Source organism: Pangasianodon hypophthalmus, chromosome 28 (assembly GCF_027358585.1).
Source record: "Pangasianodon hypophthalmus isolate fPanHyp1 chromosome 28, fPanHyp1.pri, whole genome shotgun sequence".
Taxonomy (NCBI): Eukaryota; Metazoa; Chordata; class Actinopteri; order Siluriformes; family Pangasiidae; genus Pangasianodon; species Pangasianodon hypophthalmus.
The window spans coordinates 11,621,914-11,647,850 of record NC_069737.1 but is presented as its reverse complement, the minus strand read 5'-3'; the positions used below and the strand labels follow the sequence as shown (position 1 = coordinate 11,647,850).

General features: G+C 38.9%; 1 protein-coding gene across 1 annotated transcript; it reads right to left on the bottom strand.

The window, feature by feature from the left end:
* Nucleotides 1-1,255: 1,255 nt before the first annotated feature.
* Nucleotides 1,256-25,393, bottom strand: rfc1 (replication factor C (activator 1) 1). Its single transcript, XM_026943178.3, has 24 exons — nucleotides 25,252-25,393; nucleotides 24,220-24,315; nucleotides 24,060-24,126; nucleotides 23,015-23,110; nucleotides 21,240-21,535; nucleotides 20,366-20,440; nucleotides 19,723-19,800; nucleotides 18,222-18,563; nucleotides 17,487-17,591; nucleotides 16,517-16,696; nucleotides 16,247-16,351; nucleotides 15,072-15,459; nucleotides 14,141-14,253; nucleotides 12,612-12,726; nucleotides 10,021-10,109; nucleotides 9,766-9,903; nucleotides 9,514-9,609; nucleotides 7,673-7,771; nucleotides 7,406-7,560; nucleotides 7,165-7,282; nucleotides 5,870-6,015; nucleotides 4,703-4,916; nucleotides 2,927-3,109; nucleotides 1,256-2,013 (listed from the first exon to the last, which is right to left on the bottom strand). Exons 1-24 carry the CDS (start codon nucleotides 25,252-25,254, stop codon nucleotides 1,924-1,926), a joined length of 3,387 nt encoding a protein of 1,128 aa, XP_026798979.1. The 5' UTR covers nucleotides 25,255-25,393; the 3' UTR covers nucleotides 1,256-1,923.
* Nucleotides 25,394-25,937: the final 544 nt, after the last annotated feature.

The window sequence follows — 25,937 nt, the reverse complement described above, 5'->3', positions numbered from 1 at the left end:
CTGTGGATGGGGGATGATGTGCTCTGATGGTGGACTTCTGGGTTTTGTCGTTCGTAAGCTGTTTAGATGGAAATAGTTTATAAGTAATTTTTTTATATTTGGGCATGAAATTTGAGGGGGAAGAGAATAAAAAATAGGAAGCCAGAGTGATTAATGTGTGGCTAAGTGTAATGATTAACGGCTGGTCTACAGTCACTAGCTATACACTGATCAGCCTTAACATTAAAACCACCTGCCTAATATTGTGTAGGTTCCCCTTGTGCCGCTAAAACAGCTCTGACCCCTCGAGGCATGGACTCCACAAGGCCTCTGAAGGTGTTACGTGGTATCTGGCACCAAGGCGTTAGCAGCAGATCCTTTAAGTCCTGTAAGTTGCGAGGTGGTGCCTCCATGGATCGGACTTGTTTGTCCAGCACATCCCACAGATGCTCGATCGGATTGAGATCTGGGGAATTTGGAGGCCAAGTCAACACCTTGAACCCTCTGTCATGTTCCTCAAACTATTCCTGAAGTTTCGCAGTGTGGCAGGGCGCACTATCCTGCTGAAAGAGGCCACTGCTGTTAGGGAATACTGCTGCCATGAAGGGGTGCACTTGGTCTACAACAATGTTTAAGTAGGTGATGTGTGTCAAAGTAACATCCACATGAATGCCAGGACCCAAGGTTTCCCAGCAGAACATTGCCCAGAGCATCACACTGCCTCCACCAGCTTGCCTTCTTCCCATTGTACATCCTGGTGCCATTCCAGGTAAGAGACACACATGCACCCATGTCCACATGATGTAAACGAAAACGTGATTCATCAGACCAGGCCACCTTCTTCTATTGCTCCATGATCCTGTTCTGATGCTCATGTGCCCATTATAGGCGCTTCCGGCAGTGGACATGGGTCAGGATGGGCACTCTGACCAGTCTGTGGTTCACCGGTTGTCCTTCCTTGGACCACTTTTTGTAGGTACTAACCACTGCATATCAGTAAAACCCCACAAGACCTGCCGTTTTGGAGATGCTCTGACCCAGTCATCTAGACATCACAATTTGGTCATTGTCACAGTCGGTCAGATCCTTGCGCTTATTGCAGTTATGGCTGATCGGTGTATACTTACACACTGAACATGGTATATGTATGATGGGTTTACCTGATTAAATGGCCACCGATTGTAGCTATAAGTTACTTTGTATATGCAAAATCCATAAAGAGAAAAGGTAAAAGATGAAGTTAGTCCAGTAAATCACTGACCACACCAACTCACTCTCACGTTACTCATTCTTTAATTGCTTGTTGAAAATCCAAAGTCATATACAGTCTATACTACAGGCCAGTAGATCACACTGTCAGTTTGTAAGAAAAATTTCCATAGAAAAAAGCCAACACAAAAACAAAGTTCTTTCCCACAATCTTCAAATTGACTAAATATCAAATTATATACGAGTTCAACTGCGCATATATATTTACAGCTCACGGTTCAAATGCGTTCTGAATGTGCATCATCTTCAGGAAGCCTTCAAGAGCAGTATGTGATTTATGCAAAGTGCTTATGTAACCTTATAAGAGCTGCAAGTGAATAAGAAATAGTAGGTGTAATGAGAGTAAGGGCTGAGATGAGAGATGTTTGATGTCATAGATGGTTTTAAGTTTTACTGTGTGTATGTAAATGAGTGCTGTGTGTGAATGTGCTCCCTGTTTCTATCGTCCGTTTCATCCAGTCAAGTGCAAGAAGATGGAATGGCCGCCCACTCGCTTTTAATTGCTGAAAATGCCTCCTCTTTCCACCCCTCACTCCTTGTTAATACTGACCTTTCGATAGCCTTAGGAAGGTCTGATCTTTGCCGCCTGCCATCAGAGTTCTTAACAGAGAGGAGGACCGAGCACTTGTTTACAATATGCCTTCCTGTACGGCTCTTCTCAGTGCAGGCCTCATTTCACTTCTTGCCTTTTCCTTTGCCTTTGCCCTTTCCAGAATCCCCTGCTTTCTCCTGCTTGACCTCTTTTGTAGGTTTAGCCTTCTTTTGCTGGAGGGTCGGGACAGAAAGATAGATATTTATAGAGAGAAGTCAGTGGTAGAACAACAGATCAACAGATCCACAGATAAGATCATACAAACACTATAATGTAATACTATAAAGCCTATTATAAAGTGTATGTATAGTATAATCGACTTTATAAGAGACTCTTTGCTGATCACCTGTTACTATATAGGCTAATACAGATTATACACTATTATGCAGTTCTAGATTTTAACAGTAAGGAATAAAACACAACAGGGCATGCACTTATAGAAGAATAATCAACAACAGGGTGTGATGCAATCCAAGTTACTGTTGCCACCCCAATATTTTTTTTTTTACTCCTCTTGCACCACAGCAATATGTCAACAATAAATTTTTTTTAATTTATAAAATTTTATGTTTATACTTATGTGTAATGTTGTTCAGCGTCTACGAAACAAGTTAGTTCCTATTATACCTTAGGTTATAACAGCTATAAACAGTCATTCCCTCACCAGCCTCTTTCTTTTTTTTTTCCTCTCGAAGTTGATAAGACAAAAATGTAAATGTAAAACTGTAAAGCCCTCCTGAAGGCAATCCTGAAAAACGTAGTCACTGCTTTACTCCTGAATGATACTGGAGCGTCCTTCCAAAAAAGCTTACTGAACATCTTCTCACAGAAAACCTCACCATATCAACAACTACATATGTTTTAAACTTATACACACTTTATACATATGTTCACATCAATCATCCACCATACAAGTCCCTGTGTAAGTTATTACCATAGAAACGATAACATTAGAACGAGCGCATTAATACAAACCTGTGATTTTCCTTGAAAATTAATCAACACTTTCAGGTTTAGGAAAAATAATAATGTTAACAGTGTAAAGTTACTAAATAATAAACCCAATATTGGCGTTTTGTAATTCACCTTGATCATGGCATCCGTATTAAGAGTTTCCTCCTCCTCCTCTTCCTGTCCCTGGAGGTCATTGTCGGGGTCTAAAGCCAGATCAGCGTCGACTGCTCCTCTGCGACCTTTCTTTACTGCCTGCAGTGAGTACGGCGTCAAGTGCGACTCCTTGTTATAAGCCCGTGTGAATGCAGCTTTCACCTGCAGAGAAAATGGCCAAGTCAGTGACTGCACTTTAAAATTACACTATAGCATTGTCATTTTTGCATAGTAAAGATACCAGTAAACAAATAAATAAACAAAGCAATCTCCTTAAAAATTTCAATTAGAATCACTTAAATCACACATTTTTCTTTTATCTTTTTTTCATTTATATAAACTATTCATTTTTATATACAATACAACGCTCCACAGTTATTGGCACTCTTGGTAAAGATGGATAAAAAAAATTATCTTAATCTCATACTGAAAATATAAGTGAAATCTAAACTTTGCTTGAAGTAAATTCTAAGAAAATTTTAAAAATGTATAATAATAATAATAATAACCTTATCGAAAACTATTTTGGCAACAAAACTACATGTCACAGGTAATGGCACCCCTGCATTTAATACTTTGTATACCTCCCTTTGCCAACATGACTGAGTAGAATACAGAGCAAGGAGCCTGAGTTCACTGCTCAGTAAAGAATCTCTCCACATCCTCCATGGTCTCATTTCCTGGACTCTTCTCTTCAGCTCACTGCACAGGTTTTAGGTCAGGGGACTGGGATGGCCATGTCAGAAGCTTAATTCTGTGCTCACTGAACCATTTTAGTGCAGATTTGGATGCATGTTTTAGATTATTATCCTGCTGGAAGATCCAACCTTGAGCCATGTGTAGCTTCTTGGCAAAGGCAGACAGATTTTCATCCAAAATCTCCTGGTGCTTCATGGAGTCCATGATGCGATGTAGCCTAACAAGGTTCCCAGGGACTTTGGAGGGAAAACAACCCCACAAGACCACAGATTCACCAAAAACCTCTATTTTTCTCTCATCTGACCAGAATTCAGGTCCTGTAAAAAGTTCCAGTAGCATCTAGAGAACTCCAGGCTTTCTTCTGACATTAAGGTAGTGTCTAATTTTAGATTAATTTAATCTAATTTTTGAGAAAATACTACCATCTTCTGCAAAACTCCAACTGTGAATCTTGAGAAATTTTTGCCCTTCTAACCAACCTCCTCACTGTGTGTGTAGGGGCAAAATACACTCTTCTGGCATATTTCTATTCTATCTACTTCTGACCATTTTTAAGCACCATTGCCTGATTTATGCATTTCATTTGTATTAATTTATTAAGGAAATACAATTAAGGAAATTTGGCCTTCGTGTCACCTTGTATTTACACCCCAGTGAAAGTGGAGATCATGGATGACTGTTTAAGAGCAGCTAAACAATCAGCTGATGTTTAAAAAGTAATACACATAGGATAGTATTTAATAATAGGACGAATAGGATTCAGTGAGATTTTGTTCATAAAAATCTTTACAGGTGCCAATAATTGTTAAAAATGTGGCTTTATTAAAAATGTATTTATGAGATTAAGCATGACCGCAATGACTTTTTTTCACAACCATTTCCCCCATCTATGCAAGGTGACAAATTCCTGAACTGACAGTACATGTATAAGAAATGTTTATTTATGTATAAGAAACTGAAGACGAACTTGCTACAGCCATTAAGCAGAACATGTTCCTGAAACTGTAATAATCATGACTTATGAATCAAAGAAACATTTTCAATGGGTCTTCATACCTTGGGGTCAAGCTTGGAGTACGGATCAGGTTGTCCACCCCATGTACTGATCTCCATGATGCTGTCAAAATCCTCTTTGATGAGGTCGTAGTCATCCATGAGCTTCACGCTCTCACTGGCTCCATCTGCCCCACGACACTGCAGAGGCTCCAGCAGGGCAGGACGCAGGTAGGGCAGGTAGTCTAGATTTACTGCCTGCTTACTGCTCAGCGTCCTACAGAAAGAGGAATACGATTAGGATTGCAGGTTCTGAGAACTAAATACAGCGCTCCGCACTTCCACACTTCATTATCTTTTCTCAGTGAAAGGAGCTGCTATGAAACCGACATAATGAACACCTTTCATTAGAAATGGAAGCACTCTGAGGTGGAAAATACAAGCGTTCAGAACAGACTTCAAGACATGCTTCATAAACTATATGTTATTATGTATAATTTAATTTAAAAAGAGTTTGCAATGATCTGGATCTAGCTTCCACGTTTGGCTGAATTCTAAACTCCTCTTTAGTCCATTTGTAAGTGCTCTAGATAATAAAGAAAATCCATACACTAATTATGGAAAAAAATATGACGAGGTGGTGTGATGCAGCTGATTCCGCTTATACTACAGCTATTTTTTTATTTGTTTATAGCTACCTTAATAACATGGAACATCTGTGAAACAAGTCAGTTCCTATTATCACTTGTGTTATAGCAGCTACAAACAGTTGTTCCCTCACCGGCCTCTCTTTTTTTTTCCTTCTCTTTTTAGTTAATAAGACAAAAAATGCAGCTTGTTATGTTATTAAGAAATTATAAAGCATAAATGCCTCTGTCCTGTAGTTACAGCTTTACCAAAGCATTGGCTCTGTTGACTCGTATCATAAATAAACGTCGTCTTACAGAAATCTTCACCATATAAACGATTATACACGTTTTTTTAATCTGTTTATGTGGAGCATCCACCCTACAAATCTGTAAGTTGTTACTATAGAAACAATAACGGCACTTCGGTCAGACCTGCAGTTAAATTGACACCTTCTGCCAAGCATTCAGCAGCACTGTGGTACAAGTGCGCTAGAACCCAATAACGATTTCTTTTTAGCCGTATCTACCATATGCTTGGAACCCCAAACAGCAATGAGAGAGTGTGTGTGTGTGTGTGTGTGTGTGTGTGCGAAGTACTCACTTCAGACTCATGTGTGAGGACAGCTCCTGTACAATGCGACTGTGTTTGCCCGTGGATGAGAACTTCCCCAGCCAGCTGGGAAACGTGGGAAACTGACTCATATAACCACGCATCAATTCCCCAGGCAGCACACTGGCATAGATTGCCTAGATGATACACACACAGTTCACGGAATAAATATAAAAAAAAAGGTTTAATTCTCTGACCTGTATGATAACACCAATCCAACGAGTTTCATCTTTAAAAAAATAACAAAAAAAATAATCACCATCAATCAGAACCACGGATATATAATAATTAAGCCTTTTCTTTTACAACAGGCTTTATAAGTATGTATTCCTTATATAAAATATAATATAGGATTAGGAATAATAAAATAGGAATATAAAAGACTCAAAGATAAAAAAAAAAATGTATGTGAAACATACATAAAACACATACTATATTAGGAGTTTAATATACAAAATTCTAATTCAATACTATACAATATGATATGATACTGTATAATATAATTCTCAATTACATTTTTTTGCTTTTCGTATCCGATTTTGCACATTCAATAGTTTTTAAATTTAAATCAGTCTTGTCCTATCTGTGATCTGTGCATAAAAGTATAAGCAGGTCTCTAGTCACCTTATTTATGTAACATTTAGAGCTCTTGAGCTGATGTTAGCTAAGCTCACTAATAGCTCAATCTATTATGGCTAAATAATTGTGATTATGATTAAATTATGATTGTTATCAGGGTGGATAAATCAACAGCCTGGATGCCTGGGTCCAGCACATTTTTTTTTTGTCCGGATTATTAGTTTTTAGTTAGTTTTTTTTAAATTCAGCAGAGAAGTAGGCTCAGTAGGCTGTAAATATAGCACATGATACTTGCTCTGATTCCCACCCACTGCTGTGCTACACGTATCGTTTTTTTACTAGGCAGATTAATTAGTGTGCACAGATGACCTTTTCAGACTCGGGAACACGCGGATATGTGGAACTCTGACCACAAAAAAAAAAGCATAAAAGCTATTATATATAACTCTCCTGCTTAGTACACAGAGTAACCGCACAGGTGAGAAAAAATGATGAAGCAGACCAGAATCGAATAATAGCTTTAAGCTAGAATGTAATGGAACTGGGCAGCACATTAAAGCACATGTCACTTCCTCAGGGGGTTCGTTAATGAATTTATGATTTGTCCACCCCTGCATATTCTCTTATGATAATAAAGTCTAATCACAACTGCTGTTCATTGATAAATAAGGAAATGGTGTGACAGAGTGTGTATGCACTTCGGTTACCTGCGTGGGTAGCAGAGACCAGGTCTGGCGAGAGCGGATCTGTCTATCCACTAAATCTCCATCACAGATACTGTCTGCCGTTTTACTCAGCAGCACTAAATGGTTCTTCAGATTTCCCCTGAAATACAACACCACTATTGAATAAACAATGAAAAATATTAATTACAAAGCAACTGTACACAGTATATTTTAACACATCACTCTGTGTATGCGCGCATGTCTGTGTGTGTGCACGTCTTACCCTGCGGCAGCTGGCCGCACATGTACGTAGTTCTCTTGGACGAACAGCGGTGCCAGTGAGTAATCGTGAAAGAAAAGATCGGACTTGTCAATCAGTGTCATGTGGGCGGTCTCTTCGCCTGAAAGAAACACTTTCCTGCACACGTCAAATGGTCCCTGGAAACAAACACACACACTTTCAGTCATCCAGGAGGAGTCAATACTAATGATGCTGCTGTTGGTACGTCTACCATAATGCATATATGAATGTGAGTGTGTAAGCTGGTACCATTTTCATGTCCTTCTTGGCCTTGTTAGCGTCTGCTTTTGCCTGGTCGTAGGTCATGACCTTGTCTGTGGCTGACCACATACTCAAATTATGCAGCACCTGGATCACAAACAACACGAAACATACAAAGCTATACAAAAATACATTTATAAGTTTATAAGTACTAATAAAGATTTTTCTCATGGAGCTTTAAGTTGTTAGATAGGTCGTTATATTGTTCTCACATCCGATTTACAGCAGAAGCACCAGCATGATTATTATTTGTACCAATACAGATGTTTATCTGATTTATTTCATGGCCCTGGATAGGGTTGACCTTGGTCTAATTTAGCTTCAGGACCTTTCTATATTTCCACAAACCACAACATGCACCGCAATATAACATCTACCTTTATAAAACATTTAATGAGGAAACAAGTAGAACTCGATGCCTCCACCACTAAGCCTAGTCCTTCTTTTTACTAATTCGTATCCTTCAAATACCCTTAAAATATACGGTACTGTGCAAAAGTCTTAGCACCCTATTTTTTTTAGTACAAACTTTGTTATAGATTTTTATTTAATGACTTCTACATTATTGATTCAGTGCAAAAAACATTTTAGATTCCAAACATTAGTTTTCCAGCACAAAATTAAATGTTACAGAAAAATGTTTGTATGGCAGTAAAGAAAGCAGCATATATACATAAGAGACACTTTTCAGACAAAAAAAAAACATAATGAAGGCTGCTGAGTTTCGCTGCAAAAATAAGAAGCGAATGTGAGAGTCAAAGTCTCCAGAAAAACTGTGACTGCTTCTGCAAGATGCTCAGTAACACTTACAGCTCATTTCCTTATAAAACTGCACACACTGCACCTGAGAATACTAATTTATTTTTTAAAGTGAAGGATCGTCACACCAAATATTGACTTTGTTTCATTTATTACTGTTTACTGCTCTTTATAGTATTTTTTTTAACGTAGAAACATTTAATTTCATTATTTTTCAAGGCATCTTTGCTCTACAGCATTTCTTTGCATGTGCATAAGACTTTCGCACAGTATTGCACTTCAAACAGGAAGGAAGCTATTGAAGAAAAACGATTTCAGACATTTCACATTGCAATGACCTTGGCCCTGTTTGGATCAATTCCAAAATTTAATCAGTTCATCTGCTGGATACAAAGACAATAACAAATCAATCCTACACACATTCAACCGCTCGTTCTTGAGATGTCATGCTAAAAAAAGTATTTTGGGCAGACGCACAGTTGGACAACACAAAAACACAATGCCACCTAGTGGCAGAGGCATAGAAATGAACAGCAGCTAGAAAACAGATGTTATCAATTTTTTTTAAAATCACACAAATTATACAGTAAATGACTAAGTGACTACGAAATCTATCTCTAATGTCTATCTCTGTTCATAGTCTACAGACTGAGAAACCCATCCTTTCAATATCTTTATTTTACATATAAAAAATAGTCAAACAACACTTACAGATTAGTACACTACATCAGCAATAATGCATTAAAAATATTTTAAGCACTTGGTAACTCTATTGGTATCTATATTATCTAAATTATGGCACATATCTAACAAATTGATCAAAACATGACATTCGCTGTGTGAGGAAACCACACTTAGCTTCGGTTTATCTGCAGATAGGCTTTTGACCACCGCATTCGTTAAATGCGTTTTTTTCTTGCAGTTTTGTTGAATTTTTTTTTTCAGTGTATGTTACAGGCAGAAAAACCACATTTTGATCAAAACTCAGCTGCAGTACCATCCGAATATGGACATCGTATAATATTTCCCAGCTCTATCTCCATCTAAACACTCTTGACAGTGGAACATACCTGTCGAATGTCCTGATTTGACGCCAGAATGACTTCGTTGAGGGCCGGAGGCGGGATTTTTAAACCTTCTTTAAAAGCAATGGACATCATGGCACCCTGATTATTGAGAAAGAAGAGAGGAAGACACTTCAGTCTAAAAGCAAACATTAAGAAATTCTCTCAGGTTTTATATACGCTCTTTTGCTTCAATAATGAACAGCTTGGATTATCCCGAGACAAACGGCTCTGTTGTACTTGAGGAGGTTTCGCTACCTTTATCTGTTCCACACGAGGCCGCTGGAAACGCAGGTCGAAGCAGTAGTTAGCAAGTGAGCGGATCTTCATATGGTTGCGGTCGTTACACATGCAAATGATGGGGATCTTTGAATTTTTTATCAGGCCAATCATCTCCTGCAGGCATTGCACATAAGACAAATGGGAAATAGTAAATGGATTAAAATATGGGTTAACTCTTTTTTAGTGGGTAACACTGTGCAAGTTAAAAAAACAAAAAAAAAACAAAAGAACCTGTATTCCTCCTCTGTCCTCATTTCCTGCCATGCCATCCACCTCGTCCATAATGAGGACGTGTTTATCGCTGACCGTCTGAGATGCACCTGACAACACACACACACACACACACACACACACACACAGCTTCAGTGACTAACTGCACAACTCATTTCTGTTACAACGTTTTACATCCGCCCTGAAGCCTTTCCAGTCTAATCCATATCTACTGTGTCCAGTTGTTAGAGAAATCAATAAATGATTAACTCTTTCATGAAATCTGATGCCAAACGTATTTGTAAAGTAAGCTCTAATATTTCTACATTAATCCTTTCAGAGATGTGGAAGCATTTTTGCTAATGCATTACAAGCAAAGTCATTTTTTAAAGTGACTATTTTTTATTCTATTGCTCTAGTGTTAGATAAAACTGCAGAACAGCAGCTCTGGTATGAGTTACGCATCGTTTTATTAACGTACACTCACCCGCTACCTTAATAGAAACACCTGTACACCTGCTTATTCATGCAGTTATCCAGTCAGCCAATCATGGGACAGCAGCACAATGCATAAAATCATGCAGAATAGGAAGCTGATGCTACAAGGGGCAGAATTTACCAAAACTGGACAGCTGAAGATTGGAGGAAGACAGAGGGGGAAGATTTTCCAATCATCAGCTATCTAGTAAAGCTCCTGTTCTTGCCTGACAGGATTTGAACTCGATGTGGTCTTCCGCTGTTGAAGCCCAGCCTCCTCAGGGTTAGACGTGTTGCACAGACTGAGTTGCTTTTCTGCTCACCGCGGCTGTACAGAGTGGTTACTTGAGTAACCGTAGACGTCCTTTCACCTGGAAGCAGTCTGGCCATTCTCTTCTGACCTCTCTCTCATCAACAAGGAGTTTCCATCCACAGAACTGTCACTTAGTGAATGTTTTAATTTGTTATCCGCACCCTTTTGTAGACCGTTGCGCGGGAAAATCCTTGGAGGTCTGCAGTTTCTGAAATAGTCAAAGCCGTCTGGCTCCAACAAACATGCGGCGGTCAAAACCACTTTCCCCAGTCAGATGATTGTATTCTTTATTGAACTGGCCTTCTCTTCATTCTCGTAGACAAATTCACTGGTTTTTGTTTATTTATAAAACTCTTATTGGGGGAAAACTCCGCTATATTTACAGTCACTTCTTAATATTCATAATATAAGTCATAATCTGCGCTCTAGTAGTTTTATTAATTTCTGCATACCTAAAGCCCGTACCTCGTTTGGTCGTTCCTCTTTTCAGTTTTCCTTAAAGCTTAGTTCATTCGTTTCACTTACTTCCTTTAAAAATTTAACTCAGTCAGTAGTACAGGATCATTGTACTTGTTTTTAGTTATTTGTTTGTTTTTATGTCACTGTATATAATTGTGTTATTTGTAATTGCATAATGTCTTTATTGATTTGCACATGCTTTTTATGCCTTCTCTTGGCCAGGTCGTCATTGTAAACGAGAACTGGTTCTCAATTGACTTACCTGGTTAAATAAAGGTTATTATTATTGATGTGAACATTTAACTGAAGGTCTTGAACTGTATCTGCAGGATTATACATCGCACTGCTGCCACCTGACTGCATGAGTGAGCAGTAGTACAGGTGTTCCTAATAAAGTGATCAGTGAGGGTAGTTTGTCTGATGGACAGTAACCCTCAGTAAAATAAATTATAAATATACATGCAAATGTTTTCATATATTTTACCAAGATTTTCTGGTTTTAGTGTAAAGAGTATAAAAAGTCTTAAAGGATATCTACTTACATGATCAAATGATCTAACATACTCAATGCACTTGTAACATTTGTGGGTTTAAAAAAAAAAAAAACCTTCTGAATCATAAAAACATAAAAATATAATCCTTTTTCCTTAAAGCAGTACCAGTACTGTATGTTTAAAAGATGCAACTGTATATTGGTTAATGATGCAAGTGAAAAACCGCCCTAGAGACGTCTATTAGAAATGAGTTTTTGAGTAAACACATATTCTGTTCTTTTTTTTTTCTCTGTATGAGGAAAGATGTTGAAATTTGTCTGTAATCATTACACATACACATACACTATCAATGTGCTGGATAGAGATTCGTTGAAAATGTTGAAGCGCTCCCTTTAATGTTCCAACACTGGTTGGTAAATCAGGCGTTTTTATTAGGCAGCTTGGACCTAATGTGTTCTGCTGGTGAAAAGATAAGGTTCACGACGTAAATCTGTATCCTGAAGGGGGTCTGTGGAATTTATTTCACCGTTAAAGGGGTCCCTGGCTGCAAAACATTTCAGAACCCCTGGATTAGAGCGTAGAAACGTCTTCGTATTAGTCATTATTACGGCTTCCATATTAAATGATGCGTCACAAAATTCAGCATGGATAAGATTGTTGTTATGACAGGAAGTGTATGTGACTTGGCAGTTAGCTTAAATTACCTAGGCAGATATTTCAGTTAAAATGCAGTCCAATAAAAAATTGGTACAAATAAAAAGCTAATAATCTGCTTTTAAAACCAAATGTTAAGATTACGAACAAAACATTATAGTACTATATATTTTCTTAGCAGCACATCATGTCCTTTGTATGAATGGCTGAAATACCTGTGTAGAAGTTCTTAATGCTTGTGTTATTGAGAGACTCGGCGATTACTTCTTTCAGACTGTTCTTGCTGCGGGTGCAGCTGGCGTTCATCTCCACGTAACTGTAACCCAACTCCTACACACACACACACACACACACACACACACACACACCCCAAACCAGAAACACCTGCATTTTTATTCAGCAATGGATAACTGACCTTCTTTACTCCTACTTGCAGATATAAGCACAAATAACTCAAATTAGTGTTGGAACTCATCACTTAACAGTTCAACATCTCTCTTCACTTTTTTTTTTTTTTTTTTTTTTTGAACCAGCCTCTAGTATTTACACATAACTTTACATAACAGCTGCTTTTCACAGCTCGGAATTCTTTCGGTAGTGTATCTACGCCTATAATGCAGATATCGAGAACCTGGAATGATAAATTCATCATTATACCACAGGTTTTTATTATTTATGGAATGATACATTCATCATTATACTACAGCGCTGTTGAATTCTCAAATCCGCCTGTTCAGAAGGTTAATTTTCTATAACAGCAGCTCTGACAGTAGTGCCGGCTCTAATTCAAATCTCTAATAAGTTATCTTTTCTATAGTACCAGCTAATTCACAGGTGTAAAAGACCCTCCACATAAAACGCACATAAATCTAACAATAAAGCAAATTACAAAACATGCTGTTTATCAACTCAAAACATAAAATCGTTGATCAGCTGAAGTTCGGAGATGTTTAAAATTTGGAAGGAGCCTCCAGTGTCAGTATTTTGTATCAGTTATACAAAATGGTGATGCTGTTGTGTTAAGTTTTCTGCGTTGATCTTTCTCCGGTGAGGGAACGACTGTTTATGGCAGGTTTACATTACTGTAATGTAACGACAGGAAATAATTTGTTTTGCAGCTGTTGTACTTCATTAAATGCAACTATAAATGGTTAAAATGTACAAATGTATTAATGTATTAACCCTTAATAAATATAGCGAACTGATGCCTAATGTTACAGTTAGCGTTACCGAGACAGAAAGCGAGGGTGCCGCGTCAGCGCATCTTTCATGCGGGAAAATCGATAGGAGATGAGACATCGCTAATGTGAAATGGGGGGGAAGGGGACGGGGCTTCCAGCGTGTCAGTTAATACTGGAGTGTTCAGAACACCTGCGCACCCATTCCAAATTCATATATCGACTGGGAAAATAAGACAACTGCTCCTTTTTTGGGTATTTTTGAGGATAACCTGTAGCACTCTGATAGTAAAATACACAATCTGCAAGCAAAAAGCTGCCTTTTAACAGGAGCGGCTTTTAACAGTCTTACAGTTTAACAGTTCCTGCAAATATGAAAAAAATAGTCAGTAACCAATTAGATCTCATATCAGTTTTGTACTGAAAAAAAGACAAAGTGTTTTGTTTTTTTCCTTATTTGGCCTCTTTTATATTTGACACCTGGACTGAGGAATTGTAATAAAATGCATTTACATATATATATATATAAATAAAATGTGTAAAAATATATATACAAAATGACTGACCTCACACACAAGAGCAGCAGTGGTGGTCTTCCCCACACCAGGAGGTCCAGAGAGCAAAGCAGCTTTAAACCCAGAACCATCATCCTTACCTCCAAACTTGCCAAACCTAGCAGCTGTAGAGAGAACGAGAAGATGAGAGACAATCAGAAAACATATCTAAAGACAGAAAAACACACACTGTATGCTGCATGTTAAAAGGTGACATCATCAGCACAAGGCAAACCTGGCTCACACTGTGCAGAGGTGGACAAAATTAGTAGCCCAGGCGGCTGGGACAAGCTGATTTCTTGTTTTTACTTATCGCTGCTTTAAAGGTGCATTAGGTAAGATTTGTGAAAAACAGGTCTCTAACACTTAAATGGGTTGAGTTGAATAACTCAAAAACGGAATCCCGCATTTCCACCCATGAACACGAAGCTCTGCTCTCAAAACGTATGGTGGTTTAACTAGTTAGCATGCTAACTAACGGTTATCATTAGCAAGGACCAACATGACATCACTTTTAAGCGCAATCAGACGCTTGAAAGCCAATAAGCTCTATAAACATGCAACTTCTCCTCATTATGATTTATGAGGATGAGAAGGGGTGTTGGGTGTGTGTCCATAAAATGACTGACACGAGGCCAATCCAGACATAACCTAACATTATCGACAACATTGTTATTATTATTATTTCTACATAATTTTCCAAATTATTTGTACTAGGACATGAAAATATTTCTACTGGATTCTATTCACTATTTCTAATATAATATTTCTATTTACGTAGCAACCACCTGAGCAGTTAAACATTTACGTAGAAAATTAGCTCACTGTATGTTTTTATATTTCCTCAGTCTAGTTTCAACGACATACACAAACACACTCGGAATATCAGCGCACGCGTCCTGCCAGCTTTTGCGTAATCACGTGCACGCACACACACGCTCACCTGTTGGTTTGGCATTGCCGCTGTGATTTTTATGCCAGCTCTTCAGCCATCTCAGTAGCTTATTGGCACAGCTCTGCTCACCCTGCTGCCCAATCAGATTCTTCAGGCTGCGGGGGCGGTACTTATCCACCCACAACAGGCTGGTGCCATCGTCCTCTGCCACAGAGGGCGTGCTTTTTCCTGCACCGAATTCCAGAGTCTTTCTGACCTCGGATGAGGAGCCTTGGCGGGAAGCTCTAGAAGTCCCAGGGGTAGAAGAGGAAGATGGCCGCGATTTCCTCGGCGAGGGACTGCTCTTGCTTGCAGAGGGTTTTTGGGGTGAGACTTTGCGTCCTGGAGGGGTGCGTTTGACTTTAGAGTCTGGGGTCCTTGATTTAGTGGCTTTACTCTGAAATTGTGAAAAAGGTGAAAAGCTTTAATAGATCCTTAAATGTTAGGATGTCTTATACTCTACAGCAAGGAGCAAGCATTAGTGTGATTCAGACACAAGCAGACAGGGCTGGGCAAGACGACAATCTAACACTGATACCAGCGTAAATTTTCTCACATCTACTTTTTCTGAAATATTACATCTTATACATCTTCAAGTATCGTGATATAATTTTGTCATATCACCCACGCCTACAAGCAGACACTAATCCAATATCTATGTGTACTGTATGTTTGCCAGTGTGTTGAATCATTTTCTATCACAGTGTAATTATTGGTATGGTGGAATTTCCTATGAGGACATTTCGGGAAGGAGTCTCCAGTGTCAGCGCTTTGTAACACTCAGAGGTAAAGCTGGAACTAGGTTTTCCGACACAGGAATATCTTCAGGACAGAGGACTTTTCTCGATAGCACAACAAGATGCCCTGTGCTGTCTTATTAACTTCAAAAGAGATTAGAAAAAGAGGCTGCGGAGGGAACAACTGTTTATAAATGTTATAACGTTAGTGCTTTTCAGGACAATATCTCCGCAGCAGTGGCTCACTGACATGAATAAATGCGGAATAATTAACTGGCAGTCTCCTGTGGGTCATTTCAAAAATGAAACTGACCAAATTTGGCTGGAAGGTTGAATAATTATGCATAATCATTCATTTATTCGCTAATAAGCCTGTCTAAGTTATCGTTTGCAAAGAGGTTTTGAAGTGATGAATAAATAATTCTCATCGCGTGCGTGTTGTCAAACCTCAGCTTCTGCAGCGATCTCGTATTTGGACTTTTTGCCTGGTTTGGTTCGGATCAATTCCAGTAACTCATCCTCATTTATGATCTTGGTGCCAAAACCCTGTGCCTGGAAAACAGATAAACATAAACACATTGAGTTTTCTTTCAAAACATTATTACTCAGTGCTACAGACAGTGACATCAAACCAGTCAGCGGAACGAGAGAGAAGAACAGCAGAAGCAAGAGGAGAGTAGAGAAAAGCTGGAGATCGAGATGAGAAGAATGAAAGACCTTCTCAGTCTTGGAGGCTCCACTGTCTCGGCCCAGCACCAGGTACGTGGTTTTCCGGCTGACGTTTCCCGTGACTTTCCCACCGTAGCGTTCTATTAGAGACTTCGCATCTTCCCTCTCCATGGACTCCAAAACACCCGTTAACACAAACACACAGCCCTCAAGGCAGTTCTCCTCTCCCTAACACACACACAGACAATACAAGACAATATCAATTGTTATTAATTAAATTTATACAAGGCAGTATTAACAAGTTCCTAACATAAAGCATGTATCCCATGCGGATGATAACAAAGACTGCTGTCTTTGGGTTCTTTACATGTATAGTACTTTGCTAACATGGTTTGAGTCGACTCGTTCCCATAAAAATTGAATCATTACCGCAAATCAGTACAAACTTTATCCTACGATGAAGCCTTTCTCTCCTGATGGGAGTGGTCTCTTCCAGGATGACTCCGCCCCCAACTACAGGGCATGAGGAAAATGAAGTGCTATATCCCCCATTCACCAGATCTTCACAGATCTGATGGAACACTTAGGGAAGATTTTGGAGTGACCCAGCACCATGATTAAGGGAATATCATTTGGAAGAAAGAGTTCATCACTCCAGTACAGTCCCAGAATATCTGTGCCAAGGCACACTGAAGCTGTTTTGGAAACTCGTGGTGGCCCAACACCTTACTAACAAACTTCATGCGCTTTTAATTTGTCTCTCCACTTAGTTTGTAGGCAGCGTTGCATATTTCCATGAACAAGCTAGATGGCAGTCCCTGTGGACTGAAAGCATGCAGGGTGCCAATCAGGCCAATCAGAGAACGACAGAATCTCTGGCTTTTGGACCTCCCACAGCTTATGCACCTATTTCTTCTGGATTTTTTTACATTTATTTTTAACCAGGAGATTCATTTTAACTGCAGATCTTAAATTAAACTTTTCTTAACGTATACGAGTGTGTGTTTGTTTTGATTACCTGCGGGATCTCTTTAGAGCCCAGAGCGCGAGGTCCTTCTCGGTTCAGGTAGTTCCGAAACGCTGCAGAATTCATACGCTTCTTCTCCGAGTCCTCCGGACTGATCTATCAAGAGAGATGAGACATAAGACAAGAAAACGGCTTAAGAACTACAATTCTGAAATGCGCACTCCAATTTAGAAAGAAAGAAAGAAAAAGCTGCACTGGAATTACATTTGAATGCAGGACAAAAAAAAATGTAAACAGTGTTAAAAACATATTAATAAATTTCCTTCATATTAGAATTAAATGTATAATTGTGCAACAGGGGAATTGTTGTGGGTAGGGATGTTATTTAAAAAATGAAAAAGATGTCTAACGGTATTATATGTCTCATGTTTGACAAAATATTCAATAAAAATACTTTGGAACAAAAAAAAAACATTAATAAATTAACATTATATTGCTGTGATATTACATTTTTACAATATTAGTTATATACTAGTTATCATAAAGTCGAGTTTGACAAAATTAGTTCATTTATAGTAAATTGCTTTCAAATGTACTTTTTCTGTCATTTAATCAAAAAAGTCAAAAAAGCTCCAGTGTGGTATTATGTTTGGAAAAAAAAAAATTATCCAAACCAATAAACTTCACTAAACACGTAAACATATCTTTTTGACGTAAGATTATAATAATAATCGTAATTGTGATAAAATATTATTTTCTTTCTTTCTTTCTCTGAGGTGCTTGTACCTCTGGTTTAGTAGGAGAGGTCTTGTTGCTTCCTCCACTCTTGGGTGTGGAAATGCGTTTTGCGCTTCCTGGAGAAACACCTGATTTGGGAGTGGCCGCTGTCTCGGATGAAGCCTGTGCTATTGGCTCTTTCTTCGGGGAGATAACGAGTTTGCTTTTCTTCTCCTCCTTCTCGCTCTTCCGCTGTTCCTGCTCTTCGTCGGCTCTCTTCTTCATCAGAGCCAGTTTGGAACTGGCTTTGACGGGACTCTTCTTCGGCGAAGGCTCCTTCGGCACGGGCTTGGTTTCTGCACCGTTTGCTCGAGAGCTGATCTTTGAGGGCGAACGCGAGTCCACACGAGCCTGATAAAAAAAAATATTACAGACCACCTGACTTCAAAACAATTATCTGGAAAAATAGTTTCAGGCATTCAGGTCACTCCCAACTACAAAACTACAGGCAACCAGCAAATTTTAACCCGGACCTTAAGCTCAAAAATAGAGGAGTGCGATTTTCCACATTTCATTACACCATAGCGCTGATGAATTCTCAAATCTGATTGCTCAGAAGGTAACAAGCTATGAGCTATTGTCTTATTTACACTGCGAGAGAAAAAAAAAAAGAGGCTGGTGAGGGAACGACTGTTTGTAACTGTAACAACATTAAATGCAACTATAAATGGATAAAAAACATGTAATTGTTGACAAAATGCTGTGGTGTAAGGTGAAATAAACACTTCAGAACATGCTGTTATTGGAAAAAAATCAACTTTGGGATGTTATCAGGCAAGAAATGATTTTTAAAAGAAGAAAAAATAAACAAATTGCGGACATTATAGGTGGGAAAAACAACTGATCGCAATTCTTGAAAGATGCAACAATAAGTATTTTATATAGAAAAATTTTAAAACTACCAAATATTTCTGATTAAAGCAGATATAATGGAAAATTATGTCTAGATTTTTCTTTGTTGTTTTTTTTTTTTTTTTTTTAAATAGAGATGAAAATTATTGCGTTATCTTTTAAAATCAGCAAGCAGCCACACTGGGAATGAAACATTTGTGTAGGTTGTAGAAATAAAATAATTGAGATGCATCAAGATGAACTGTTTTAGAACTGAATCTTCACACGAGGATTTAAACTGAATCAGTGTCTAGCGAATGTCACTGCTACTGGACATAAAAAAAAAAAAATTCAATATTAGAGTAACGTGTTTAACGTCAAGTGTGTGGTCGAGTTATAATGCAGGGTAAAGGAAGATATTTTTCCCTCTAAATGACTTGGAAGGATTTGGGTCTTTCAGGACAAGCTACAAATACATTACTATCACTACACACACTACATCTGGTTTATTAAAGCTTCCACCTGTATAGAGAATGATTTAATCAAATATTTAAACACTGGGAGTGTAGAATTATTAAAGACAAAGAAAACGTTTAAGGCTGGATTGAGGAATTAGACTTTATTAGGACTCACACAAATAATGTGTTAATAAAAAGCCATTTGAAAACATTTCAGTTACCTTTTTAGGCACTGGGGCCTCGTCAAACATGGCCAGGGTTCGAGCAAACTCCTCATCTTCATGGATCTGCTTCTCCAACTAACACACACACACACACACACACGAGTTTCCGCTGTACATCAACACTATATGCAAATGTTAAGACTGTACAAACAAAAAACACTGCCACAGTCTGTCAATATTTAAATATTTTTAGACGATAAATCTAAATTAATTCACAAGGACAACAACAGAGCCGATTAAACAGACCTAACGTTCAACTGCGTAAAGAAAGTTTATGTCATCTGTTCAAAAGAAAGAAAGAAAGGAAAAAAAAAAAGAAAAAAGCTGTCATCCCAATCATTTTCTAAGGAAACTGAAAATCCTGTGCAGTGGATTCTGGGAGTCACAAACCACTGATCAGTAGCCACTCGGAAAGTTCTATACGCAGCTGATCAGGCTGAAATCTGTACAGCGTAAGATGGAAGACACAGAAAACAGTTTGGCAGGTGTACGTTTATCCCCCGACAAACATAATTACAGCGTGTTTTAACCTTCATATCACACAGGTACGCAGATCCAACCTGCAACTCCACGTGCTTATTGCTGACTGCAAAATGAATAATCAATACTTCACGTGATCATATGCACGTGTCTAACTCACCTCCATGTCCTCATCCATCTGTAACTGTTTAGCGATGGCCGCATCATCGGGTGTTTCCTCGGTGTCTTGTGTTGGCTGGAGGAGACACGACACTCATCAGTTTATATGGACCAAGATTAATACTTAATACTAATTAATACTGCCAGTGCAGCTAAACACACAGTACTGTAACAACTTCACTACTATAGTGGTGTTTTGTTTTTCTTTTTACTGAAATTTGATTTTCACTTGAATTTTGTTGGATGCTGTATCACAATAAAGGCAAAAAAAAAACCCCAGCCATTTTAACAGGGGCGTATAAACTTTTTATATCCACTGTATGTTTTGTGGCATTTCGCTTCATCTTTCTACTTCCGCCTCACACCACAGATCATCGTACCATCTGTTCTGAACATGAAGCGGAGACTAACCTACTTACTTCTCATACTTCGCTTTCCAATCAAAAAATTCTGCTGTCAACTTTTAGATTTGAACAAACTTTTTGTGTCATCACTTTTTTGTACAAGTCTGTGAAAACTCTCCCTTTTCATGTTGAGCTGCCTTCAGGTAAATAATTTATATAAAGCTGAATGAATGGCTGTAAGAGAGAATCTATTACAGAAGCTGCACTGGTTCATGTTTAAAAACTGGAGTCGCTGAACTACGGCTAGTTTTATGCACGTGGATCGATTCTGCTAGCGTACTCATCTAAACCTGCTGAAATACTTTGCTTGGTCTGTAACTGGAATGCGGTCGACCAGTTAATGACTCCTGAGATCTCATAAACTCAGTTTGTGTTAATCGTCCATCCATCAGGTTCTGACCACACAACGGTTAACACCAGCTGTGAACCGGGCCTGAATGAGGGACACTGTAGCCCTGCTGATGTACTTACCACTTTCCTCTTGGTGCTCGTACTGGCCACCAGCTTCTTATCGGATCTCTTGGCCGTGGAGTTGCCGAAGTAATCAAACGCAGAGGTGGGGGTGTGTTTGGGCGCGGTCGACTTCGGAGGAGTCGGACTGAGTACGTTCTTCTTCGCTTCTCCTTTCGCGCTCGGGGATTTAACAGGAGGCGTTTTCACCTGCTTCGATTTTGTCTCCTTCGAGTCCGAGTCCTTCTTCCCTTTGCTGCAGCCGTTCTCTTTGAGTTTCGAGGACTTTTTCAGAGACATAAAGGCGTCATCGGAGTCTAGAATAACAGGACAGAGCTGGTCAGTATAGACAATTTTCTTTATCTTGGTATACGGTCTTAAGTGTGGATCATGACAGACTCGGCTTGATCCGTATGCAGAGGTGGAAACATTTCTAACAAGAAATCAGAGAGAAAGAAAACTAGAATTATATATCCACGACCATAAATATTTGGACATTGACAGGTGTTAGCTGATTACCATAGTATTTTGGATTTGAAATTAAATAAAGAGCAATTGGGTAAATGGTGTAGGAATTACAGCACTTTTTATATGTGGCCCCTCCTTTTTAAAGGGACCAAAAATAAGTGGTAAACTAACATAAAAAAAAATTGTCATTTTTAATACTTGGTGGCAAATCCTTTGCAGTCAGTGACTGCCTGAAGTCTGGAACCCATAGACATCTTGCAGCTCAGTAGGATTCAGGTCAGGTGACTGACTTGGCTATTGCAGAACATTCCACTTCTTTTGCCAGTCCTGGGCTGCTTTCGAAGTATGCTTTGCATCACTGTCCATCTGCTCTGTGAAGCGCCGTCCAATGAGTTTTGAAGCATTTGGCTGAATCTGAGCAGATAATTCTCAGCAAGAATTCCTCTTGCTGTTTTCGTCAGCAGTCACATCATCAATAAATACTAGAGAACCAGTTCCATTGCTATAAGTGCTTCAGATCATGAGCAGTTCATTTCCTTCTCCATACTTTTCTGTTCCCATCTTTCTGGTACAAGTTGATCTTCGTCTCATCTGTCCATAGGATGTTGCTTTAGAACTGTACAGGCTTTCTTTCAAATGTTTTTGGCAAATTGAAATCTGTTCTTTCTGCTTGTGAGGCTCACCAATGGTTTACATCTTGTGGTAAACCCTCTGTATTTACTCTGGTGAAGTCTTCTCTTGATTGTTGACTTTGACACAGATACACCTACCTCCTGGAGGGTGTTCTTGATCTGGCTAGCTGTTGCAAAGGGGTTTTTCTTCACCAGGGTAACAATTCTTATGTCATCCACCACAGTTGTTTTCTGTGGTCTTCTGGGCCTTTGGTGTTGCTTCACCGTCAGTCACAGCTCCATGGACTTAATACTGAGAGTTAACAGAACAGATACCAAATGCAAATTCCACACCTGATAGCAACACCTTTTATCTGCTTAAATGTGAGTGAAATACTGAGAGACTAACACACACCTGGCCATGGAACAGCTGAGCAACCAAGTGTCCAATTACTTTTGGTCCCACTTTTGGGGACCCACATATAAGAACTACTGCAATTCCTACACGGTTTGCCTGATTTAGATGTAAATACCCTCAAATTAAAGCCTCACTTTGAGGTCATATTCATTATTTAATTCCAAATCCAATATACTGTGGTAGACAGCTAAAATAACAATAATTTTCAATGTCCAAATATTTATAGGCATGATTGTATGAATGTGAACCACTAAAATAGCATACTCCAATGGCATGTCTGTTTCTAGAACATCCCTCACCTGAATCAGACACATAAGTCACAGGATCTTTCTTCCCAGATGCTGCAGGCTTCTGTTTAGGGCTTTTCTTTCCTTTCCTCTCCTCTTCTTCCTCATCTGCCAGATGAGAGAAACCGAGAGATAGAAACAGACACGATGTCTACAATTTCAACAGTTAAGATCTACAGAAAGCCTGCAATCATCCCTTCCAAATACATAGGGATATACACTACATGGACAAAAGTATTGGGACACCTGACCATAACACTCATATGTACTTGGTGAACATCCCATTCCAGATTTAGTCCCCCTTTGCTGTTATAATAAGCTCCACTCTTCGGGGATGGCGTTCTACTAGATTTTAGAGTGTGGCCGTGGGGATTTGTGTTCATTCAGCTACAGGAGCATTAGCGAGGTCAGGCACTGATGTCGGGCGAGGAGGTCTGGGGTGCAGTCAGTGTTCCTGCTCATCCCAAAGATGTTCATTGGGGTTGAGGTCAGGGTTCTGTGCAGGCCACTCAATTTCTTCCACTCCAACCTTAACACACCATGTCATCATGGAAGAAAAATCTCAATTTGTAAACGGGGGCGACTGTCATGCTGAAACGGATTTGGACTAGACCCCCTTAGCTCCAGTGACAGGAAATTGTAATGCTACAGCATACAAAGATATCCCATACAACAGTTTGGGGAAGAACCACATATAGGTGTGATGGTCAGGTGTCCACAAACTTTTGACCTTATAGTGTATCAGTACCATTTTCTTCATAACGAGTACATGTCTTTTGGTACTGGTTGATACCAAGATGAAAATGAGTAACCATTTATTAAGTAATCAGGAATATAACAGAGCATTTTATTTATCTCGGTTTATGTTGGTTGCTGCTGTGTGCTGCCAGAAACGCTGTATATTTAAGGTTTACGTCACACAGTATGACGTGGTACTGGATGTTAGTATCAGAAGGATACCCGATACCAGCATCAGTATGGATGCACCCCTGATGTCACGTTATGATCTGACCCAAAGAAGCTATAGTCAGGATTTAATAAGGAATCTGCACTGCACCTGAATCAGCAATGACCCTCTTCTTCCGTTTGACTGATCGTTTTTCCTCCAATTTGGAGCTTGTAGTCTGAGCAAGTGAGAGAAGAGGAAAGATCAAAACCTTTTCTAATGTGACATCGCTACAAGAACCACGGTACATTTCTCCAGAATCAACCTGAACCTTGGAAGCGGGTTTCTTTTTATTCTTCGGCTCGTCGTCAGTGCTGCTGCTGCCACCACCGTGGCCAGGCTTTGGCGCGAAGAATCTGCGTATATCCTGCCACAGGAACAAGGGATGGTTTTAGACGTGCAATCAGACAGATTATTTCTTCCTCGAATTCAAAACCAGAGAATCAACTTAACTTAGAACAATTTATCTTCTGATCATATGCATGATATGCATGACATCACTGTTAATTTTAGACTTACCAGTAAATACCAGTAAAAAAAAAAATCCTCATAAAGCTAAACAGCTAAGTTGATATATAATCATAAAAACAACTACATATCATGAGAAGCATCTTGACTGTCCATACTGTCCACCATTACAGCAGTCAGGGTTTGCATTTAGTGTAATGTAATCCTAAGAGAATGGAAAATTATGGGTTAATTATGGCTGGGGTTTTAAAAGGAAACTTTTTTTTTCTTAGTTTGGTGCAGATTTTATATTCTGCAGCTTTTATCAGGACAACACAGAATAAACCATTCTTTACAGATTACTGTTAATCTCAGCATGCTGACTTCCTGTCGTTAGCTAGTTAGCCAACTCCTCATAAACTCCATATAAACTGAGCTTTTATTTTATTTACTGTTATTTCCAGACTGAAAGCCAAGAATCTGCTTTTATTTTGTTTAATAATATAAATAATATTATGGAGAGAGCGCTTCAGGGTGTAAACTTTGCAAGGCAACTTGACATTAGCTTGCTGTGTTTTGCATTTAACTGGCTGCATCACAAATGCCTTCTCGCTGAATATATAGTGCTCATTATGTGACCTGGAAGCCATTATTTAATCCCCTATGAAGGGCACCTACACAGGGAGAAAGTGAGCCATTTGAAGCATGACCAGTGAAAGTTGCTGTTAGCTCCAGGTTCAGGTTCTGCTTTTATACTCCGAAACTGCTCGGATAAGCCACAGTGCACGGCTGTGCAGGGCAGCTACAGCTACAGTGTCCACATTTAAACTGCCAAATGATTAATAAAACAACTCACCATCTTCAACAGCTGTCATTAACTTTTTGTTGTTGTTGCAGCAAAAGTGCGTAACGATACGCTTACAGTCTTTGGCGCCAAGAGTGATTCTTTCTGGCGCAGCGTGATGACGCAAAGGGGGCGGGGCCTCACCGGAACTGCAAGGAGCAATGAAAATAAAAAATATCTTTCAATAAATTATTAATAAATAATTGTTTAATTAAATAAATAAATAAATAAATAAAATGCTTTATTAAATACAGTGTAAACGGTCTTTAATTATTTATTGCATTAAATGAAGTTTTTTTTTATTAATTTTATGAACATGTATATATTTGTTTCTTTAATGACTGAATTTATTGATTCATTTATAGATTGATTGAAGGATATCTTGATGGATTTAATTCTACATCTTTTGAAAAGCAGGATAAGGTGATCAGTAGCATCATGTAAGTTAATGGGATGCAGGTTGTCTCTGACCAGACAATTCCCAGTTAAATACACTATATGGCCACAAGTACAGTATGTGGACACCTGACTATCACACTCATATGTGGTTGTTCCCCAAACTTTTTCCACAAAGTCTGAAGCACACAATTGTATAGAATGTCTTTGTATGCTGGAGCTTTAAGATTTCCCTCCACTGGAACTCAGAGGCCCAAACCTGTTCCAGCATGACAATGCCCATGTGTTCAAAGTGATCTCCA

What these genes read in the sequence shown, in the direction of transcription:
- rfc1 (XM_026943178.3), bottom strand. An exon ending in AAAAGAAACCCGCTTCCAAG is followed by an intron (nt 24,127 to 24,219) that starts GTTCAGGTTGAT and finishes TCACTTGCTCAG; the next exon opens with ACTACAAGCTCCAAATTGGA. An exon ending in GTGCGGCCAGCTGCCGCAGG is followed by an intron (nt 7,283 to 7,405) that starts GTAAGACGTGCA and finishes GTTGTATTTCAG; the next exon opens with GGGAAATCTGAAGAACCATT.